The 21502-nt window shown below is 45.2% G+C and overlaps 1 protein-coding gene across 1 annotated transcript in view; it reads right to left on the reverse strand.

The window, feature by feature from the left end:
* The window catches only part of LOC139537579 (protein turtle homolog B-like), a 222736-nt gene that overhangs the window by 161337 nt on the left and 39897 nt on the right, over window positions 1–21502 (reverse strand). The window contains exon 2 of the mRNA XM_071339056.1: window positions 4345–4536. Within this exon, the coding sequence (XP_071195157.1) occupies window positions 4345–4536 (192 nt within the window). The remainder of the gene's footprint in view (window positions 1–4344; window positions 4537–21502) is intronic.

The following is a 21502-nucleotide window of genomic DNA, read 5'->3' on the forward strand; positions in this document are numbered from 1 at the left end:
GCTGGTCATGGGTGCACCTCAGCCACGCTCAAGGTCATAAACGATATCTTAACCGCCATCGATAGGAAACAATACTATGCAGCCGTATTCATTGACCTGGCCAAGGCTTTTGACTCTGTCAATCACCACATCCTCATCGGCAGACTCGACAGCCTTGGTTCCTCTAATGATTGCCTCGCCTGGTTCACCAACTACTTCTCTGATCGAGTTCAGTGTCAAATCGGAGGGTCTGTTGTCCGGGCCTCTGGCAGTCTCTATGGGGGTGCCACAGGGTTCAATTCTTGGACCGACTCTCTTCTCTGTATACATCAATGATGTCGCTCTTGCTGCTGGTGATTCTCTGATCCATCTCTACGCAGACGACACTATTCTGTATACTTCTGGCCCTTCTTTTGACACTGTGTTAACAACCCTCCAGGCGAGCTTCAATGCCATACAACTCTCCTTCCGTGGCCTCCATTTGCTCTTAAATACAAGTAAAACTAAATGCATGCTCTTCAACCGATCGCTGCCTGCACCTGCCCGCCTGTCCAACATCACTACTCTGGAGGGCTCTGACTTAGAATATGTGGACAACTACAAATACCTAGGTGTCTGGTTAGACTGTAAACTCTCCTTCCAGACTCACATCAAACATCTCCAATCCAAAGTTAAATCTAGAATTGGCTTCCTATTCCGCAACAAAGCATCCTTCACTCATGCTGCCAAACATACCCTTGTAAAACTGACCATCCTACCAATCCTCGACTTCGGTGATGTCATTTACAAAATAGCCTCCAAAACCCTACTCAATAAATTGGATGCAGTCTATCACAGTGCCACCCGTTTTGTCACCAAAGCCCCATATACTACCCACCACTGCGACCTGTACACTCTCGTTGGCTGGCCCTCGCTTCATACTCGTCGCCAAACCCACTGGCTCCAGGTCATCTACAAGACCCTGCTAGGTAAAGTCCCCCCTTATCTCAGCTCGCTGGTCACCATAGCAGCACCTACCTGTAGCACGCGCTCCAGCAGGTATATCTCTCTGGTCACCCCCAAAACCAATTCTTCCTTTGGTCGCCTCTCCTTCCAGTTCTCTGCTGCCAATGACTGGAACGAACTACAAAAATCTCTGAAACTGGAAACACTTATCTCCCTCACTAGCTTTAAGCACCAGCTGTCAGACCAGCTCATAGATTACTGCACCTGTACATAGCCCATCTATAATTTAGCCCAAACAACTACCTCTTTACCTACTGTATTTATTTATTTATTTTGCTCCTTTGCACCCCATTATTTCTATCTCTACTTTTTCTATCTCTACTAGCTCTACTCTACTTTTTTTTTTTTACTTGCTATATTGTATTTACTTCGCCACCATGGCCTTTTTATATTTTTATTTATTTATACATATATTTCGTTTGCGTTCACCTCCCTTATCTCACCTCACTTGCTCATATTGTATATAGACTTATTTTTCACTGTATTATTGACTGTATGTTTGTTTTACTCCATGTGTAACTATGTGTTGTTGTATGTGTCGAACTGCTTTGCTTTATCTTGGCCAGGTCGCAATTGTAAATGAGAACGTGTTCTCAATTTGCCTACCTGGTTAAATAAAGGTGAAATAAATAAATAAATAAATAGGATATTTCTCATATTTACATGATTCAGATGACCTTTGAGGGAACACATCTTTCTCATGATTATGGATTCCTTTCCTTTGCTCTTATTTCCTGTTATTATAAAGAGTCTTGATTCCCAGAGACTGACATGGAGGCCAGAGTCCTATAGACTCTCCATCTATACTGAACAAAAATATAAACTCAACATGCAACAATTTCAAAGATTTTACTGAGTTGCAGTTCATATAAGGAAATCAGTCAATTTAAATAATTTCATTATGTCCTAATCTATGGATTTCACATGATTGGGCAGGGGCGCAGTCATGGGTGGGCCTGGCTGCCAAGTGGGTGGGCCTATGGCCTCCCAGGCCCACCCATCCACTGGGGAGCCAGGCCCAGCCAATCAGAATGAGTTTTTCCCCATAAAAAGGCTTTATTAGAAACAGAAAGACTCCTCAGCAACCCCTCAGACGATCCAGGTGAAGAAGCCGGATGTGTAGGTCCTGGGCTGGTGTGGTTAAACGTGGTCTGTGGTTGTGAGGCCGGTTGGACGTACTGCCAAATTCTCTAAAACGACGTTGGAGGCAGCTTATTCTCTGGCAACAGCTCTGGTAGACATTCCTGCAGTAAACATGCCAATTGCACGCTCCCTCAAAACTTCAGACATCTGTGGCATAGTTTTGTGTGACAAAACTACACATTATAGAGTAGCATTTTATTGTCCCCAGCACAAGGTGCACCTGTGTAATGAGCATGCTGTTTAATCAGCTTCTTGATATGCCACACCTGTCAGGTGGATGGATTATCTTGACAAAGGAGAAATGCTCACTAACAGGGATGAAACAAATGTGTGCTCAGAATATGAGAGAAATAAGTTTTTTATGCGTATGGAACATTTCTGGGATCTTTTATTTCAGCTCATGAAACCAACACTTTACATGTTGCGTTTATATTTTTGTTCAGTATATAATATAGTATGTCTCTGATGGAACCATGTGACATCAAACACGCAAGTGACTTGCTACTTGGCTGCTCAGTCAGATATCTGGCTACAGTATTAACTATGCTGCTTCATGGCTGGATTATCGGTCATAATCAGTCGTTTCTAATACATTATAAAGAGGGCATTCATAGCAACTGCCTCCAACTCCAAATCCTAGAGATTTTGCTGTGGGAGCCTGGCTCTGCATTGTAAAGGCACTTTAACAGAAACCTCCACTTTGTCTGATGCAGACTGCAGATAATCTATTGACTGGCTCCCAACCAAAGGGATTATAGTGTGCTAATCATATATGGCATATTAACAGTATAATGCATCTAATGGGAGTGATGTTATTTAAGGGATCAAAGGGAAGCAGATTGTTTTCCACTGTGATCATTCTAGGATACCTTTAATAGCGAAAGATATGACCTAGGAACAAATGCACCTGTAAAATCAATGGAGTTGTTTATTATCCATTTTAAAGGAAGACATCTTTGTATCTTCACCCTCATTATACATTGATCTATTTTATCAATAAGAATTGAAGCACATTTTACACCCATTCATTATATCTAATAACACCTGTCAAAGAACAACAATATTATGGTCTCATAGCTAAAGCAGAGATCAGCCATATGTCATGTTTCACAAGCAGTATCACACTTCTCGCACCTGAGAAGGGGATATTTCTTACAGAGCATTTGATTCCCACTGTGGGTGTTAGGGGAGGGTTGTGGGAGTTGATGTTATGTGCTATACAGAGACAACCTCCCCTAGACAGCAGTGAAAATCCCAAACGTGCTCCCATCCTTACACACACTCGATCTTGTGAATCTGAAAAAACTTTAACCTCTCGGATCATTTGAAAATGTTTTTTTATTGAGACAGACAAATTATATGGGAGGGGGGAGATGCAGAGTAGCGGTGGGGCCGGGATTTATATATATGCTGAGGTGTAACGATGTGCGCTGAGAGTCGGGAAGCAAGTTCAGGGAGTGAGTGTTTTAATAAATAAACACAACATAATACAAAACAAGAAACACGAACAACGCACAGAACTGACAGAAACAATGACGCCTGGGGAAGGAACCAAAGGGAGTGACATATAAAGGACAGGTAATCAAGGAGGTGATGGAGTCCAGGTGAGTGTCATAATGCGTGTAACGGTGAGCAGCCTGGTGACCTAGAGGCCAGAGAGGGAGCACACGTGACATGAGGGGTGACGTATATGTGCTGCATGTTGCAGCGTTACCTGCTAGACCAGCCTCGATTTCAGAGTAAATTCAATTACTATAGTAATTGCCTAAACAGCTTTACTTTGAATTCATGCCCAAGGCTGGTCTAGCAGGTAACATATAGCATATAGAAACTACATTGAGTGTACAAAACATTAAGAACACCTGCTCTTTCCATGACAGACCGACCAGGTGAATCCAAGTGAAAGCTATGATCCCTTATTGATGTCAATTGTTTGTGTCAAAAACTGCAACGCTGCTGGGGTTTTTAATAATCAACAGTTTACCATGTGTATCAAGAATGGCCCACCACCCAAAGGACATCCAGCCAACTTGATACAATTGTGGGAAGCATTGGAGTCAACATGGGCTAGCATCCCTGTGGAATGCTTTCGGCACCTTGTAGAAGAGGGGGCTAAATAGGTGTACAAAATGACAAAATTGACAAAACTGACCAACGGCAAAACACCTTTGACACCTGTGGTTTGGGGCTAATGAAGAGGGAGAGGTGTTCTCCTACCGGCGTACTCCGGGTCCACATGAGGCGGGTGGAAGCGGAAGTTGATGAAGAAGGGGATGGGCACTCCGAACTTGAACCATTCCACCACATAGGGCTGGCCGTTCAGGGGGTGGGCCACGTCGCATCCCAGGATGACGTTCTCTCCAGCGCGCGTTGTCACAAACTGGGGCTCCTCTCGCACGCCGTGGGCACCTGGGAAACGGAGAGGGGGCGACATTACTTAATTGTGGTGAAATAACCAACCGAAAGCAACCTAGAAGGAAACGGGTCATCTTTTATTAGCATACCATCCACATTGTGTCTTAGAGTTCCAACATCAACCACAAACATTTTGTTTGTTTTTTCACATAGAGAAATGTAAGATAAGAAATCCTCCTTGAAAAATTTCATGAAGTACAATATTCACAAAACGTGATATACAGTGGTACATCCTCAACCAACATAAACAGAAGTGTCACGGCCGTCGTCAGGGTGGAAATGACCGGACCGAGGTGCAGCGTGATGAGCGTACATTTATTTTATTTGAAATGAATGTCGCCAAGAAAACAAAGAAAAGACCGTGACGCTTAACAGGGCTTTAGTGCCACTAACAAAGATAACTACCCACAAATGCAAAAGGAAAAAAGACTGCCTAAGTATGATTCCCAATCAGAGACAACGATAGACAGCTGCCTCTGATTGAGAACCACACCCGGCCAAACACAAAGAAATAGAAAACATAGAAATAAAGAAACTAGAATGCCCACCCTAGTCACACCCTGGCCTAACCAAAATAGAGAATAAAAGCCTCTCTATGGCCAGGGCATGACAAGAAGACCTAACCTAAATTACACTGATTGGGCCACAGAACCTTATTCAACCATAAGGTCTTCTTATTTGTTAGAACATCTGCCTTTTAAGTAGCCTCCTCCACTTCCACCATCCTGGTTTACTTTTTCTCTCACGTAGAGAGCACCCTGTTTGTGATGACAGAGAATCATGAACTACGGGTGTCATAACTCAAGGTGGCGACAACAAATTCCATCCTGAGCTAAGACCAATAGTTTTAGGAATGGAATATAAAGGACATAGCTCTGTGTGTGGGAAAAAAAGCAGTGCACTTTGTCTTGATACCATCACCCATTGCTGCCGTGGCATGAGGCTTTCTACGAGTCTGAGACACTCACTTGAGAAAGATAAGGCACACGCTCGCACAAACACACACAGACACACACACTGTACATTTACTGGACTTTCATTACATGCTGTAAACTTGGATGGAACATATCTTAACTTCCTTATTTACTTTTTACAAGACATACACTATATGATCAAAGTATGTGGACACCTGCTCGTCGAACATCTCATTCCAGAATCATGGGAATTAATATGGTGTTTGTCCCCCCTTTGCTGCTATCACAGCATTCACTCTTCTGGAAAGGTTTCCACTAAATGTTGGAACATTGCTGCGGGGACTTGCTTCCATAGAGCAACAAGAGCATTAGTGAAGTCGGGCACTGATGTTGGGCGATTAGGCCTGATTCGCAGTCGGCGTACCAATTCATCCCAAAGTTGTTCGATGGGGTTGAGGTCAGGGCTCTGTGCAGGCCAGTCAAGTTCTTCCACACCGATCTCGACAAACCATTTCTGTATGGACCTTGCTTTGTGCAGGGGGGCATTGTCATGCTGAAACAGGAAAGGACCTTCCCCAAACTGTTGCCACAAAGTTGGATGCACAGAATTGTCTAGAATGTCATTGCATGCGGTAGTGTTAAGATTTTCCAGTGCCACTGGAACTAAGGGGCCAACCAAACAATGAAAAACAGCCCAAGACCATTATTCCTCCTCCACCAAATTTTACAGTTGGCACTATGCATTCCGACAGGTAGCGTTCTCCTGGCATCCGCCAAACCCAGATTAGTCCGTCAGACTGCTAGTTGGTGAAGCGTGATTCATCCCTCCAGAGAACACGTTTCCGCTGCTCAAAAGTCCAATGGCGGTGAACTTTACACCACTCCACCCAACGCTTGGCATTGCGCATGGTGATCAAGAAGCTCCCGACGAACAGTTCTTGTGCTGACGTTGCTTCAAGAGGCCGTTTGGAACTCAGTAGTGAGTGTTGCAACTGAGGACAGACGATTTGTACACGCTACGAGCTTCAGCACTCGGCGGCCCCGTTCTGTGAGCTTGTGTGGCCTACCACTTCACGGCTGAGCCGTCGTTGCTCCTAGACGTTTCCATTTCACAATAACAGTACTTACAGTTGACCGGGTCAGCTCTAGCAAGGCAGAAATTTGACAAACTGACTTGTTGGAAAGGTGACATCCTATGACAGTGCCACGTTGAAAGTCACTGAGCTCTTCAGTAAGGTCATTCTACTGCCATTGTTATATATGGAGATTGCATAGCTGTGTGCTCGATTTTAACATCTCTCAGCAACGGGTGTGGCTGAAATAGCCGAATCCACTAATTTGAAGGGGTGTCCACATAATTTTGTATGTATAGTGTAATTCTGCAGACACTGACAGGGGACTTGACATTGTTGGTTTATTACGATGAAGCTGTGTGTACATATGTCCACAGGGCTATCTGTTCTACCAGAGCATCGATCCTCTACTAATTCATGTATGGCTTGGCTTTACAACCGGAAGCGAAGTGTGCTTTCATTTTACCAGTCAATATGGCTAATCAAATGGTGGTCTGCTCACCTCTGTGGCCCATAGGGATGCTGGGGATTATTGGGTTTGTCTTTGAGGATGACCCAGTGCCAGTGGGTTGCTATAGGAATGCTCTACATCCATGTTGCTCTCCAGTTGGTGTCTGCTGGTTTTCGTTTCTCCCTGGTACTTAATTATTGATCTGTTACTGTAACATAATGACCAATGTCTCACCAACTCCTAATTCCCGCTGCTGGGAGGGGGAAATTCACTTTTACTTCCTGGCTAGAATAGGAGTAGGCCTATAGTCAGGGGCCTCGGTGAATGCAACAAATCAAGGAGCAGCAGAGACAGTGACGCTTGTAAACCATCAAGTTTCAAGTTTCGCACATCACATTCTGCACTACCGTATACGAACAATAGGGTGAAAGCAAGCCAGCAGCCAGGAAAACTTTGTGAAGTACGCTTTGTTGAGGAGAGACTCATTCTTGGCAAATCAATCCTGAAAACCAGATACATATCAGTTGTGCTATTACACACTTAAACATAAAAAATCTCATTGCTATAATAATCTGAAATTATACTCAAGGATATTATTGTATGTCACAAATGACTTAACTCATGTTTAAAGCAAGAGGCAGGGAAAACGTGTACAGCTGTCACGATCGTGTGGAGGAGAGACGGACCAAAACGCAGCATGTGGAAAATAAGCCATCTTCTTTTATTTTACTACGAAGATGAACATGAAACGAAACACTATTACAAACTATACAAAAACAACAAACGACCGTGAAGCTATAAACGTAGTGCACACACACAGGCTACAAACGTTCAACATAGACAATTCCCCACAAACAGCTAAAGCCTATGGTTGCCTTAAATATGGCTCCCAATCAGAGACAACAATAACCAGCTGTCTCTAATTGAGACCCAATTCAGGCAACCATAGACTTTCCTAGATACCTACACTCAACCATAGACACAGCTAGACTACTATACTAAACATAAACCCAACTACTCTAATAAACCCCCTAAACCTTACAACCACCCTAGACACTACAAAAAACACATACATTCCCCATGTCACACCCTGACCTAACTAAAATAATAAAGAAAACAAAGAATACTAAGGCCAGGGCGTGACATAACCCCCCCCCCTTAAGGTGCGAACTCCGGGCGCACCAGCACAAAGTCTAGGGGAGGGTCTGGGTGGGCTTCCGTCCACGGCGGCGGCTCCGGCACTGGTCGTGGTCCCCACCCCACCATAGTCACTACCCGCTTTCGTAGCCTCCTCCAAATGGCCACCCTCCACATTAACCCCACTGGATTAAGGGGCAGCACCGGACTAAGGGGCAGCACCGGACTAAGGGGCAGCACCGGACTAAGGGGCAGCACCGGACTAAGGGGCAGCACCGGACTAAGGGGCAGCACCGGACTAAGGGGCAGCACCGGACTAAGGGGCAGCACCGGACTAAGGGGCAGCACCGGACTAAGGGGCAGCACCGGACTAAGGGGCAGCACCGGACTAAGGGGCAGCACCGGACTAAGGGGCAGCACCAGGATAAGGGGCAGCACCAGGATAAGGGGCAGCACCAGGATAAGGGGCAGCTCCGGACTGAGGGACGGCAGCTCCGGACTGAGGGACGGCAGCTCCGGACTGAGGGACGGATCCTGGCTGGATGACGGCTCTGGCGGATCCTGGCTGGACGGCTCTGGCGGATCCTGGCTGGACGGCTCATGGCTGGCTGACGGATCTGGCTGCTCATGGCTGGCTGACGGCTCTGGACGCTCATGGCTGGCTGACGGCTCTGGACGCTCATGGCTGGTTGGCGGCTCTGGCAGATCCTGTCTGGTTGGCGGCTCTGGCAGATCCTGTCTGGTTGACGGCTCTGGCTGGTCATGGCTCGCTGACGGCTCTGGCTGGTCATGGCTCGCTGACGGCTCTGGCTGGTCATGGCTCGCTGACGGATCTGGCTGGTCATGGCTCGCTGACGGCTCTGGCTGATCCGTTCTGGCGGAAGGCTCTGGCTGATCCGTTCTGGCGGAAGGCTCTGGCTGATCCGTTCTGGCGGAAGGCTCTGGCTGATCCGTTCTGGCGGAAGGCTCTGGCTGATCCGTTCTGGCGGAAGGCTCTGGCTGATCCGGTCTGGCGGAAGGCTCTGGCTGATCCGGTCTGGCGGAAGGCTCTGGCTGATCCGGTCTGGCGGAAGGCTCTGGCTGATCCGGTCTGGCGGAAGGCTCTAGCTGCTCCTGTCTGGCGGAAGGCTCTGGCTGATCCGGTCTGGCGGAAGGCTCTGGCTGATCCGGTCTGGCGGAAGGCTCTGGCTGATCCGGTCTGGCGGAAGGCTCTGGCTGATCCGGTCTGGCGGAAGGCTCTGGCTGATCCGGTCTGGCGGAAGGCTCTGGCTGATCCTGTCTGGCGGAAGGCTCTGGCTGATCCTGTCTGGCGGAAGGCTCTGGCTGATCCTGTCTGGCGGAAGGCTCTAGCGGCTCCTGTCTGGCGGAAGGCTCTAGCGGCTCCTGTCTGGCGGAAGGCTCTAGCGGCTCCTGTCTGGCGGAAGGCTCTAGCGGCTCCTGTCTGGCGGACGGCTCTGTAGGCTCATGGCAGACGGGCGGCTTTGCAGGCTCATGGCAGACGGGCGGCTTTGAAGGCTCAATACAGACGGGCAGTTTATGCGGCGCTTGGCAGACGGACAGTTCAGACGGCGTTGGGCAGACGGGCAGTTCAGGCGCCGTTGGGCAGACGGGCAGTTCAGGCGCCGCTTGGCAGACGGGCAGTTCAGGCGCCGCTTGGCAGACGGGCAGTTCAGGCGCCGCTTGGCAGACGGGCAGTTCAGGCGCCGCTTGGCAGACGGGCAGTTCAGGCGCCGCTTGGCAGACGGCAGACTCTGGCCGGCTGAGACGCACTGTAGGCCTGGTGCGTGGTGCCGGAACTGGAGGTACCGGGCTAAGGACACGCACCTTCAGGCTAGTGCGGGGAACAACAACAGGGCACACTGAGTTCTCAAGGCGCACTATAGGACTGGTGCGTGGTACCAGAACTGGTGGTACCGGGCTGAGGGCACGCACCTCAGGACGAGTGCGGGGAGAAAGATCAGTGCGTACAGGGCTCTGGAGACGCACAGGAGGCTTGCTGCGTGGTGCCGGGACTGGAGGCACTGGGCTGGAGACACGCACCACAGGGAGAGTGCGTGGAGGAGGAACAGGGCTCTGGATACGCACTGGAAGCCTGGTGCGTGGTGTCAGCACTGGTGGTACTGGGCTGGGAACACACACCACAGGGCTAGTGCGAGGAGCAGTAACAGGACGCACAGGACTCTGGAGACGCACAGGAGGCTTTGTGCGTGCTGTAGGCACTGTCTTAACCAGACGGCTAGCACGCACCTCAGGACGAGTATGGAGAGCTGTTCCCGGTGACATTAAATCACCAACACGTTCATTCGGACGGATGCCGTGCCTCATGCACCAAACCAATACATCCCTCATAACTCTCTCCTCCAATTTCTCCATTAACTCCTTTACTGTCTCTGCATCACTCTCCTCCAAATCCGCCCTCACCGGCTCCTTACGGTAAGCAGGAGGAGTTGGCTCACGTCTCCCGACTGACCCAACTAAACTACCCGAGAGCCTCCCCCCAAGAATTTTTTGGGTTTGACTTACGGGCTTCCAGCCTTGTTTCCTTGCTGCCTCCTCATATCTCCGCCTCTCTGCTTTCGCTGCCTCCAGCTCAGCTTTGGGCGGTTATATTCTCCTGGTACTTCGCGGTCCAGAATTTCCTCCCAATTCCAATAGTCCTGTGTAGGTGGGTCCTGTTGTTGTTGCACACGCTGCTTGATCCGATGTTGGTGGGGAATTCTGTCACGATCGTGTGGAGGAGAGACGGACCAAAACGCAGCATGTGGAAAATAAGCCATCTTCTTTTATTTTACTACGAAGATGAACATGAAACGAAACACTATTACAAACTATACAAAAACAACAAACGACCGTGAAGCTATAAACGTAGTGCACACACACAGGCTACAAACGTTCAACATAGACAATTCCCCACAAACAGCTAAAGCCTATGGTTGCCTTAAATATGGCTCCCAATCAGAGACAACAATAACCAGCTGTCTCTAATTGAGACCCAATTCAGGCAACCATAGACTTTCCTAGATACCTACACTCAACCATAGACACAGCTAGACTACTATACTAAACATAAACCCAACTACTCTAATAAACCCCCTAAACCTTACAACCACCCTAGACACTACAAAAAACACATACATTCCCCATGTCACACCCTGACCTAACTAAAATAATAAAGAAAACAAAGAATACTAAGGCCAGGGCGTGACAACAGCAAGAGGTGTGAAGCAGGGAAAAACGGCATGAGCTTTTAAAGTGTATATTAAGCCCATATTCAGAGGCATGAAAAGCTTCAACAGTCACCTTGGCTGGAGGTCAACACAAAATAATAGCTTAATTACCTCACTTTACACTAAACAGAGGATGATTATCATATAATTTCGTTGTAGTTGGCTACATGTCGGATGAACACAAAACAGCTTCATTCTGGGCAGTCAGAGGCTGCTCAAAATGCTTCTTCAGTACAGAGAAATCCTCTCATTCTGTCTTTTTAAGGTATGGAAGTCAGGCACTTACATTGAACACTATAACTATAACAGGCATATTTACGGTTGCCGAAACATTGCTGTAATGTTGGATGATGGTTTACTATGTGGATCTGTGTGTGTTCTTCTTGTGCTTGGCATGGGCGGATAAATAACAGAGGATGAGGGAGAGCGCATATACCCAAGACTCCCCCTACCTCCCCTACATAGCCCAGCGCTACGGGTTGATTGGATGCCGGTGACATCACCAGCAAGCAAAAACAGGCCTCTGGAAGGTATGACTTCACTGTTTATATTGATGAGAGAGAGGGAGAAGAAACAAGCGTTAATAAAGCTCCTCTTCTCTTCCATTAGGATTTTGCCCGGAGTGGGACGGTCAAACACTTTAATCTCCGAGCTGCAAGAGGGAAGAGTAGAGCATATCCTTCCAGAGAGGTTCACAGACAGCCTATAGAGTGGGATCTAATGTTTGAGCATGGCTGTCTGTGTTCAAGAAGATGAGATGTCCTATCACTCTCGGCTGTAAGATCGACATTTGGACAGCTGTCACTCAATGGTGTCTCTGTCCGAATTTAATGAGCCCAATCCAAATGTTCTTTATCAGTCCAACCATTTTAAGAGTACAGTATTTCATTATGATTATATTAATAGCTGCATTTATCAAACAAACCATTCACTTCTGAACTGTTCCTGAAGTTTGAAGCACCCTCAATCACGCTCCTCGAGAGATTAGAAGTATACATTAAATATGCAAGACTTTCCAAACTCATTGAGAGTGACCATTGTTGAATACTAAAGTCCATATGCTAGCTTGCACTGAATACAAAGAATTCTTAAGTTCAGGAAGATGAAATAGTGGTAGATGGCGGAGAAGTTGAACTGAAATGTAAACTCTACAGTCTACACTGAAAACTGTCCTTACCTCCAGAAAATACTTATGTTGGGAGTTTTAAAAAATAAAGAAAAATAAATTTTTTGAAAATTGCTCAAAATTAAGTGGGTATTAGCCTAAAAGTTAAGTGGGTATTAACCCAAAAGGTGTAAACTAATTTGATATAGCACAGTCAAAATCTATTAATTTAGAGAACCACATAATAGGGTAGTAAAACTACACTGAACAAAAATATAAAACGCAACATACAACAATTTCAAATATTTTACTGAGTTACAGTTCATAAAAGGAAATCATTCAACTGAAATATATTAATTAGGCCCTAATCTATGGATTTCACATGACTGGGAATACAGATATGCATCTGTTGATCTCAGATACCTTAAAGAAAAGGTATGGTCGTGGACCAGTCAGTGACCACCATTTGCCAAATCTCCTTCACATAGAGTTGATCAGGCTGTTGATTGTGGCCTGTGGAATGTTGTCCCACTCCTCTTCAATGGCTGTGCGAAGTTGATATTGGCGGTAACTGAAACACACTGTTGTACACATCGATCCAGAGCATTCCAAACATGCTTAATGGGTGACATGTCTGGTGAGTATGTAGGCCATGGAAGAACTGGGACATTTTCAGCTTCCAGGAATTGGATACAGATTCTTGTGACATGGGGCTGTGCATTATCATGCTGAAACATGAGGTGATGGAGGCGGATGAATGGCACGACAATGGGCCTCAGGATCTTGTCACAGTATCTCTGTGAATTCAAATTGCCATAGATAAAATGCAGTTGTGTTCGTTGTCTGTAGCTTATGCCTGGCCATACCATAAACCCACCACCACCATGGGCCACTCTGTTCACAATGTTGACATCAGCATACCGCTCGCCCATACAACACCATACACGTGGTCTGCGGTTGTGAGGCCGGTTGGATGTAATTCTCTAAAACAACGTTGGAGGTGGCTCAGGGTAGAGAAATGAACATTCAATTCTCTGGCAAAAGCTCTGGTGGACATTCCTGCAGTCAGCATGCCAATTGCACACTCCCTCAAAACTTGAGACATATGTGGCATTGAGTTGTGACAAAACTGCACATTTTAGAGTGGCCTTTTATTGTCACCAGCACAAGGTGCACCTGTGTAATGATCATGCTGTAGAATCAGCTTCTTGATACGCCACACCTGTTATGTAGATGGATGATCTTGGCAAAGGAGAAATGCTCACTAACAGGGATGTAAACACATTTGTTCACAAAATTTGAGAGAAATAAGCTTTTCATGCATATGGAACATGTGGGATCTTTTTTTCAGCTCATGAAACATGGGACCAACACTTTATATGTTGTGTTTATATTTTTGTTCAGTATACTTCAAAATGGCATTGTTATTACCTAACCCAAAAGTGCCGGAGAAGTAGTGGCAGCCACTCAAAGATCAAAGTCAGCACGACTGAGTTTCAGATCAATAAAGGGTAAATTTGCAAAACCATAGAAACTGGATTCATTGTGCCTGACTGTGCAATTATCACACGCAGGGAAGAGAAATCCAGCGGGACACACGCTGTGAAAGAGAATGGAATGTGAAATAGTCTGTTAGCGGTGTTTAACTTATGCAGTAGAAGAAGAACTGGGAAATGTAATATGGAATTGCTTCACCTCCTCGGCCAGACTAATTGCGCTGCTCATCTGTGTATGTCGACTGTCAAAAACCCAAATATCATGGTGGCTTGAGAAACTAATGAAGCACAGAGGGAAGGGCAGGATATGACCTACCTGGCTCACATGCCCTCCAACAAGTATCACTCACTCATTTTCAATTCAAAGTAGACTCTGCCGGGGTGCACAGAGAGCATCTAATTCTTCCTGCATCACTGCTAGAGTGTAGTCATGGCCTTATTATCATGCCATGAATTTATGTCTATTCAAGTCTACATATCTAAAGGTAACGGTTACGTTGCTGCTTGTAACATCAAAGTGAGTTATGATACCTGTGAGTTTTATTCACAGGGCCAAGTGAGAGATTGTTATTTGGGTTCAGGTATGATAGTACCATTTGAAGGAAACCTTCATTGAGTCTGTCTAGTGTGCACTGCTCACTAACAGTTTACCTCTCTGCAAGCTAACTCCCTGGTACACCGTCTCTGCCCTGTTGCCCTCCACCTATCTCTACCCCAGAACGGTCTCACATGCCAGTTTATTAGGTACAACCATCTAGTACCGGGTCGGACCCCCCTTTGCCTCCAGAACAGTCTGAATTATTCGGGGTATTCTACAAGGTGACAGAAACGTTCCAAAGGGATGTTGGTCCATGCTGACACGATGGCATCATGCAGTTGCTGCAGATTGGACGGTGGTACATTCATACTGTGAACAGCCCGTTTCATCCGTTGATTTTAGCTGATAGGATTGGAGCTGGGTGTGGTTGCAATAGCCCATCTGTGACAAGGATTGCCGAGTTGTGTGCAATGGTGTAAAGTACTTAAGTAAAAATACTTTACAGTACTACTTAAGTCTCTTTTTGGGATATTTGTACTATTTATAGTGTTGACTACTTTTACTTTTACTTCACTACATACCTAAAGAAAATGATGTACTTTTTACTCCATACATTTCCCTGACACCCAAAAGTACTTGTTACATTCTGAATGCTTAGCTGGACAGGAAAATGGTCCAATTCATGCACTTATCAAGAGAACATGCCTAGTCATCCCTACTGCTTCTGATCTGGCGGACTAAACACACATGCTTCGTTTGTAAACGAGTGTGCTCTTGGGTGTTCGTACATTTTAAAAACAAGAAAATGGTGCCATCTGGCATGCTTAATATAAGGAATTTGAAATGATTTATACTTTTACTTTTGATACTTAAGTATAATTACATTTACTTTGATACTTAAGTATATTTAGAACCAAATACTTTTAGACTTTTACTCAAGTAGAATTTTACTGGGTGACTTTTACTTGAGTCATTTTCTTTTAAGCTATCTTTCCTTTTACTTTTTCCACCACTGGTTGTGCATTCCGAGATGCTGTTCTGCAGCATCTCAGCATCTACACCACTGTTGTACTGTGCCGTTATGTCTGTTTCTGGCCCGCCTGTTAGCTTGCACGATTCTTGTCATTCTCCTTCGACGTCTCTCATCAACGAGCTGTTTTCGCCCACAGGAATGCCGCTGACTGGATGTTTTTTGTTAGTCGCTCTTAGTAAACCCTAAACACTGTGTGCGGGAAAAGCCCAGTAGGGCAGCCGTTTATGAGATACTGGATTCTGCGCGCCTGGAACCGACGATTATACCACTATCAAAGTCGCTTAGGTCACTAGTTTTGCCCCTTCTAACGTTCAACTGAACAGTAGCTGAATGCCTTGATGCCTGTCTGCTGTCTTTATATAGCAAGCCTGGGCCACGTGATTCACTGTCTGTAGGAGCGATCCATCCATTTTCGTGAACGGGTGGTCTACCTAATAAACTGGCCGGTGAGTGTACATGGGTATTCACTGTCTAGTTGGACTTGGGTATATGTTTTTTCTTCATGTATTGTCTGTGGTTGGAGTCGTAGCTAGCTTGTGTGCTTTGGGTGGTACCCTTATGCTGGCTGGGTTTGCAAAAAGGGAGTTAGTATATACATTTGTATAGTGTTTAGTAGTGTCAAACTTGACCACTCAATTGCCAATCTTTAAGCCCAACAAAAGTTTAGACCAGTTGTGCCAATTACTGGTCAAGGGCTAATAGTGTCTGGAGATTTTGCTTAGTTAAGTAACTAAAGTCAATGATTGGCCAAACTTTCAAATTTAATTTGGTTCTCTTCATATTGGACATCTCATAGATTGTTGTACATTGAAGATTTGTGACGTACTCAACATTTCGACTGATTTCATGTCATGCAATCATGCATTCTTCAAGTCATTCCACTACAAGTTACGTGTTCCCTAAAATCCTTGTCAAAGGTGAATCGGACCAATACCTCCAACAGAAACCACTGAGTGAAGAACCTTATGAGGCCAAACGTTGTGGCGCTGTCAATAAAAGGCGCACAGTGCATTAGTGTCCATTCATCGTGCCGCTCCACTGCCTGCTTTCATTGATGGTATTGCTGCTCATCATATGTGCCCTAACGACTTTCTTAATACAAATTCACACCCTCTTTCAGTGCTCCTCTGCTCTCAGAGTGCAGACAGATCCTATCTCACATAAGCTCCAATAAATAACCATAGAGTAGCATGTTAGCGTTGATGGACCTCTAATTACGAAAGAGGGGAGGAGGCAGTGCATAACTCAACCACGCAGCCTCGATTAGCATTTTAGAACCTGATGAGCGGCTGCTCCTTTGTGCAGGTTGATTACTTCACCTTAACCTGTTCAACGCTTCTACAGCAGCATCCTTTATGATGGATATTGCTTCTGACAGCTCTGTTAATGCCATCTCCTTGTCCCCTTCCCTCTACTTTGCCCTGTGGTCTCCCCTGATATCTCATTTCCCTATAATGCTCTTCTATGGTGTGCATGACTTCACTTTGCAGTTGCCCTGTTGATTCATGGTGCCTACAATCCTTGGAGGACCTTGGTGACTCTGTTGATACTTAGTCATTGGACTAAGGTCAGACAGAGGAGTTTTCATATTCCAGGAACTTCTGTTATCTGGTTTCTAAGCTTTACAGCAAAGTCAGCAGGTCAGAAAACATTGCAAAAATGTATATAAGGAGATTTGCCTTGAAAGAATCAGTATGGTGAAAAAGTTTGACAGTAAAATAGAAATCTTACTCCCCACTCTAATTTGCATATAGCGCAATTTATCACCATCAAACCTAGGGAATTGTGAGACAGTGAACAGTATACCATCACCTACTGATGAATGTAAAGGCTTGGGACTGCCGAGACAGCATGCACAAAACCGGAGCATGCAATTATCAGGCGCAATTAAAAAGACTGCAAATGAACTGTAAAACTGTATAGCTCTTAAACAGAGTTTGTACTTATTAGGAGTCAAATGTATTCAGGAAGCAACAGGGAACCTTCATGCAGAAATTTCAGAGGAAGTGGAATTTGAACTTTTTGCCTGCTTCCACCTAAGATCGCACCACAGAGTGTCTTTGAAGAGTACAAAGAAACTGGGTCTGATTTTGAGACTCTTACCACCTAGTGTCTGGCTGGAATTAAGGCCAATAGAGATGCACTGACAGTCCCGATTCTCCACCTTTTTCCTGAAGTGTGCACTCACAGACTATTGTGCATGGATGCTTACACCAATCTTATGCTTTTAAATCCATGACAGGAGTGTGCAAGTGCACACTTCTGGAAAAGGGTGGAGAATCGGGACAGTCTTTCAGTCAGAAAAGTGTATTACCATACTGACATGATATAGATGCTCTCTGCAGAGACATCACAGCAAAGGGTTTAGGGTGAGTACAGCTAATCCAGATAGTTTGTTGGTATTTGAAGTTTAATAAAAAACTTAATCCGCAAACATATGAAAATAGGTGATGAGGAATCTATTGCGTCACTGAAGATTGTATTACTATCTACTAAATTAATTTCTCGAAATATGGTTTGTCTGTGGGAGTACTAGGCTTGTGAGGGTTATTGTTAGGCTTCTGTAACTACTTTCACATGGACCTGTGATTTCGCGACTGGTAGCCTGGTGGGCACAGTTAGCATCTGTGTCTACCACTTAAAGACACTTTATTCTGTGGGGACTTAATCCACTTTATTTGATTAGGTTGTACACTTTTCTGACTGAAAGAGAACAGATACAATCAATGGCATGTTTTGGAAAATCTTCAAAAATGTACCAGAGTTCAGTTGACTAGAGTACTCTGCTCTCTGAAGAAGCTAGGTTAGCATTCAACAACAAAATGTTAGCCTAATCAGGACCGAAATCTGTGAGTACAAAACTTAAATCCAACTAACTGACAACAAGGAGATTGCTCGAAATATAATGAACAGATATACTCACTGAAGTATTAGGCTTGGAACACATAACAAAGCATGAGTGACAAATAATTGTTGACCTAACTGCTTACTGTTCTACAACATTAAAGGAGACAATGACTCTAACAGCGCAATTACCAAGCGCTCTATGATTAATGGTTGTACCGTATTCTCCTTGGCATGTCTAGGCCTGACATCCTGGGTTAAATTTGCTCGACTCTTACAAAGGCAAAATGCTTGCTTTTCGTCATCATTAAATGCTATTATTTTTCACAAATTTGTTTACATCCCTCTTAGTAAGCATTTTTCCTTTGCCAAGATCATCCATCCGCCTGACAGGTGTGGAATATCAAGAAGCTGATTAAACAGTATGATCATTACACAGATGCACCTTGTGCTGGGGACAATAAAAGGCCACCCTACAATGTGCAGTTTTGTCACAGCATAATGCCACAAATGTCTCAAGTTGAGGGAGCGTGCAATTGGCATGCTGACTGCAGGAATGTCCACCAAAGATGTTGCCAAAGTTGCCTACTATGTCGTTTTAGAGAATTTGGCAGCCCAGAACTTCCACATCGAACTTCTTCACCTGCGGGATGGCCTGAGACGATCCACCCGGACAGCTGATAAAACTCCACAAACTGTCAGAAACCGTCTTAGGGAAGCTCATCTGCATGCTCATAATTCTCACCTGGGTCTGGACCTGATTGCAGTTTGGTGTCGTAACCAACTTCAGTGGGCAAATGCTCACCTTCGATGGCCACTGACACATTGGAGAAGTGTGCTCTTCACGGATGAATCTTGGTTTCAACTGTACTGGGCAGATGGCAGACAGCATGCATGACATCGTGTGGTCGAGCGGTTTGCTGATGTCAACGTTGTAAACAGAGTGCCCCATGGTGGCAGTATGGGACGGCATAATGAACACAACTGCATTTTATCGATTGCAATTTGAATTGATCCTGAGGCCCTTTGTCATGCCATTCATCCACCATCATCACCTAATTTTTCAGGATTATAATGCATTGCCCCATGTCACAAGGAACTGTACACAATTCCTGGAAGCTGAACATTTCCAAGTACTTCCATGGCCAGTTGTAACGCTCGTCTTCCTCCTCGTCTGAGGATGAGCAAGGATCGGACCAAAATGCAGCGTGGTTTGAATAGATACTTTTAATAATATCAACGAAGACGAAAAACACTTGATAAACTACAAAACAACATGAACAGACCTGAACATGAGAACATAAAACATGAACGCACGAACAGGAACGAACCAGTACCGTGTGGTGAACAAACACAGACACAGCAACAATCACCCACAAACAAACAGTGAGAACAGCCTACCTTAATATGGTTCTCAATCAGAGGAAACGTAAAACACCTGCCCCTGATTGAGAACCATATCAGGCTAGTTGACAACCCAACATAGAAACACATAACATAGAATGCCCACCCAGCTCACGTCCTGACCAACTAAACAAGACTAAACAAAGGAAATAAGGTCAGGAACGTGACACCAGTGTGTGTGTTCCAGTTCATGCCAATATCCAGAAACTTTGCACAGCCATTGAAGAAGAATGGGACAACATTACAGGCCACAATCAACAGCCTGATCAACATTATGCGAAGGAGAGGTGTTGCACTGCATGAGGAAATCCATATATTAGGGCCTAATGAAATTATTTCAATTGACTGATTTCCTTATATGAAAGGTAACTGAACACATCTTTGAAATTGTTGCATTCCAGGGAAGTGCTTATGACTGTCAATAGAGGGACACCACATACTGTCAATTGTGGTTGCTATGCCAATACATTGCCCTCATAAAGCGTAATTTAACATCAATGCCCTTACAAGCCATTTGAGCAATTTAGTCAGTTAGCCTCAGTGCAACCACTCAACATATTTTCCACTTCTCTGGCTGAGCATTTCTAAAATACAAAATATCAATCTGTATGGCAACCCAAGTGTAACCCTTATCTCTTCAGAAATTACTCGTTTGGTCAGCCCGAATCTATAGACAGTATATCAAGATGTGGCGTTGCATGAGAGGGCAGCAAGGAGGTCATTTCAATTACGCTGCCCGTGCTCTAACAGGGGCACAACCGGCCAGCGGTCTCCGTAATGGTAGCGAAAGGGGCCTCCCAATCAAGGATGTGACTTTGCTTGGCTGGTCACAGCCGTTGATTGGGTCATAATGGAGTGCCTGTCATGCCTCTGTGAAGGTTACGTCAGTGGGGGGAACGGGACGAGGGAAGAGAGGCAGTCCAGAAACCGTGGGAGCCTAAATGGAGAGCCAGGTTATAGCGGGACCTCATTCTCTTTCTCTCTCTGTTAATCTCAGACTCTTTTTCACTCAGCCGTTACACACACACACCATGTCACAGGCCATCCCTTTGACTCAAACCTCTATCACAGCCATAAAAGGCTAAAAGTGTGCCTCATCAGCATGCGCTCTCTGCCAGTGTCCAGGGAGGGGGGATTGCAAATCCCACAATGGTAGAGATAAACACACTCTCCTAAATGAGATTATAAAACATGATTAGATCTATGGCAGACAAAGGGCACAAATCAACATATTGTTGGCAAAATGTTGACCGTGTCTTATCCTCATAGTCTGCAACTTTTTCTTGGAGGAAGAGGAGCTCATTCTTAATCCTCCCCATGCGGCCCACGGAAACAACTTTGCTAACTTTAGCCCGGTGGCAGAAGCAGTAGCCCTTAGGGTTGGGCGGTATCCAAAATACGGTATTACCAGAAGTGCACACAAGGGGTGCTATTTAAAACAATATATATATATATATATAAATAATTTTTGGGGGTCGCACTAAACATTTTAGGCAACAGGGATCTTGATCCAGGAGGGGATTGAATGTCTCTGCTGTAACCAAGAAGCTTGATCTTGATATCTAGAGTTAGCAAACCATAGGTGGAGCCCTGAGCTGGATATGATTTATTTGACATATCTTAAATTTCTTATAGTTATAACTTATTTTTATGCCCCCAACCCCCCCTAAAAACTGTATTGAAAATCCTATGTCGGTATTCCAAAATACCCCCGTATACGTAGCCCTGAAGACATGGA

This window comes from Salvelinus alpinus, chromosome 13 (assembly GCF_045679555.1).
Source record: "Salvelinus alpinus chromosome 13, SLU_Salpinus.1, whole genome shotgun sequence".
In the NCBI taxonomy this organism is placed as follows: domain Eukaryota; kingdom Metazoa; phylum Chordata; class Actinopteri; order Salmoniformes; family Salmonidae; genus Salvelinus; species Salvelinus alpinus.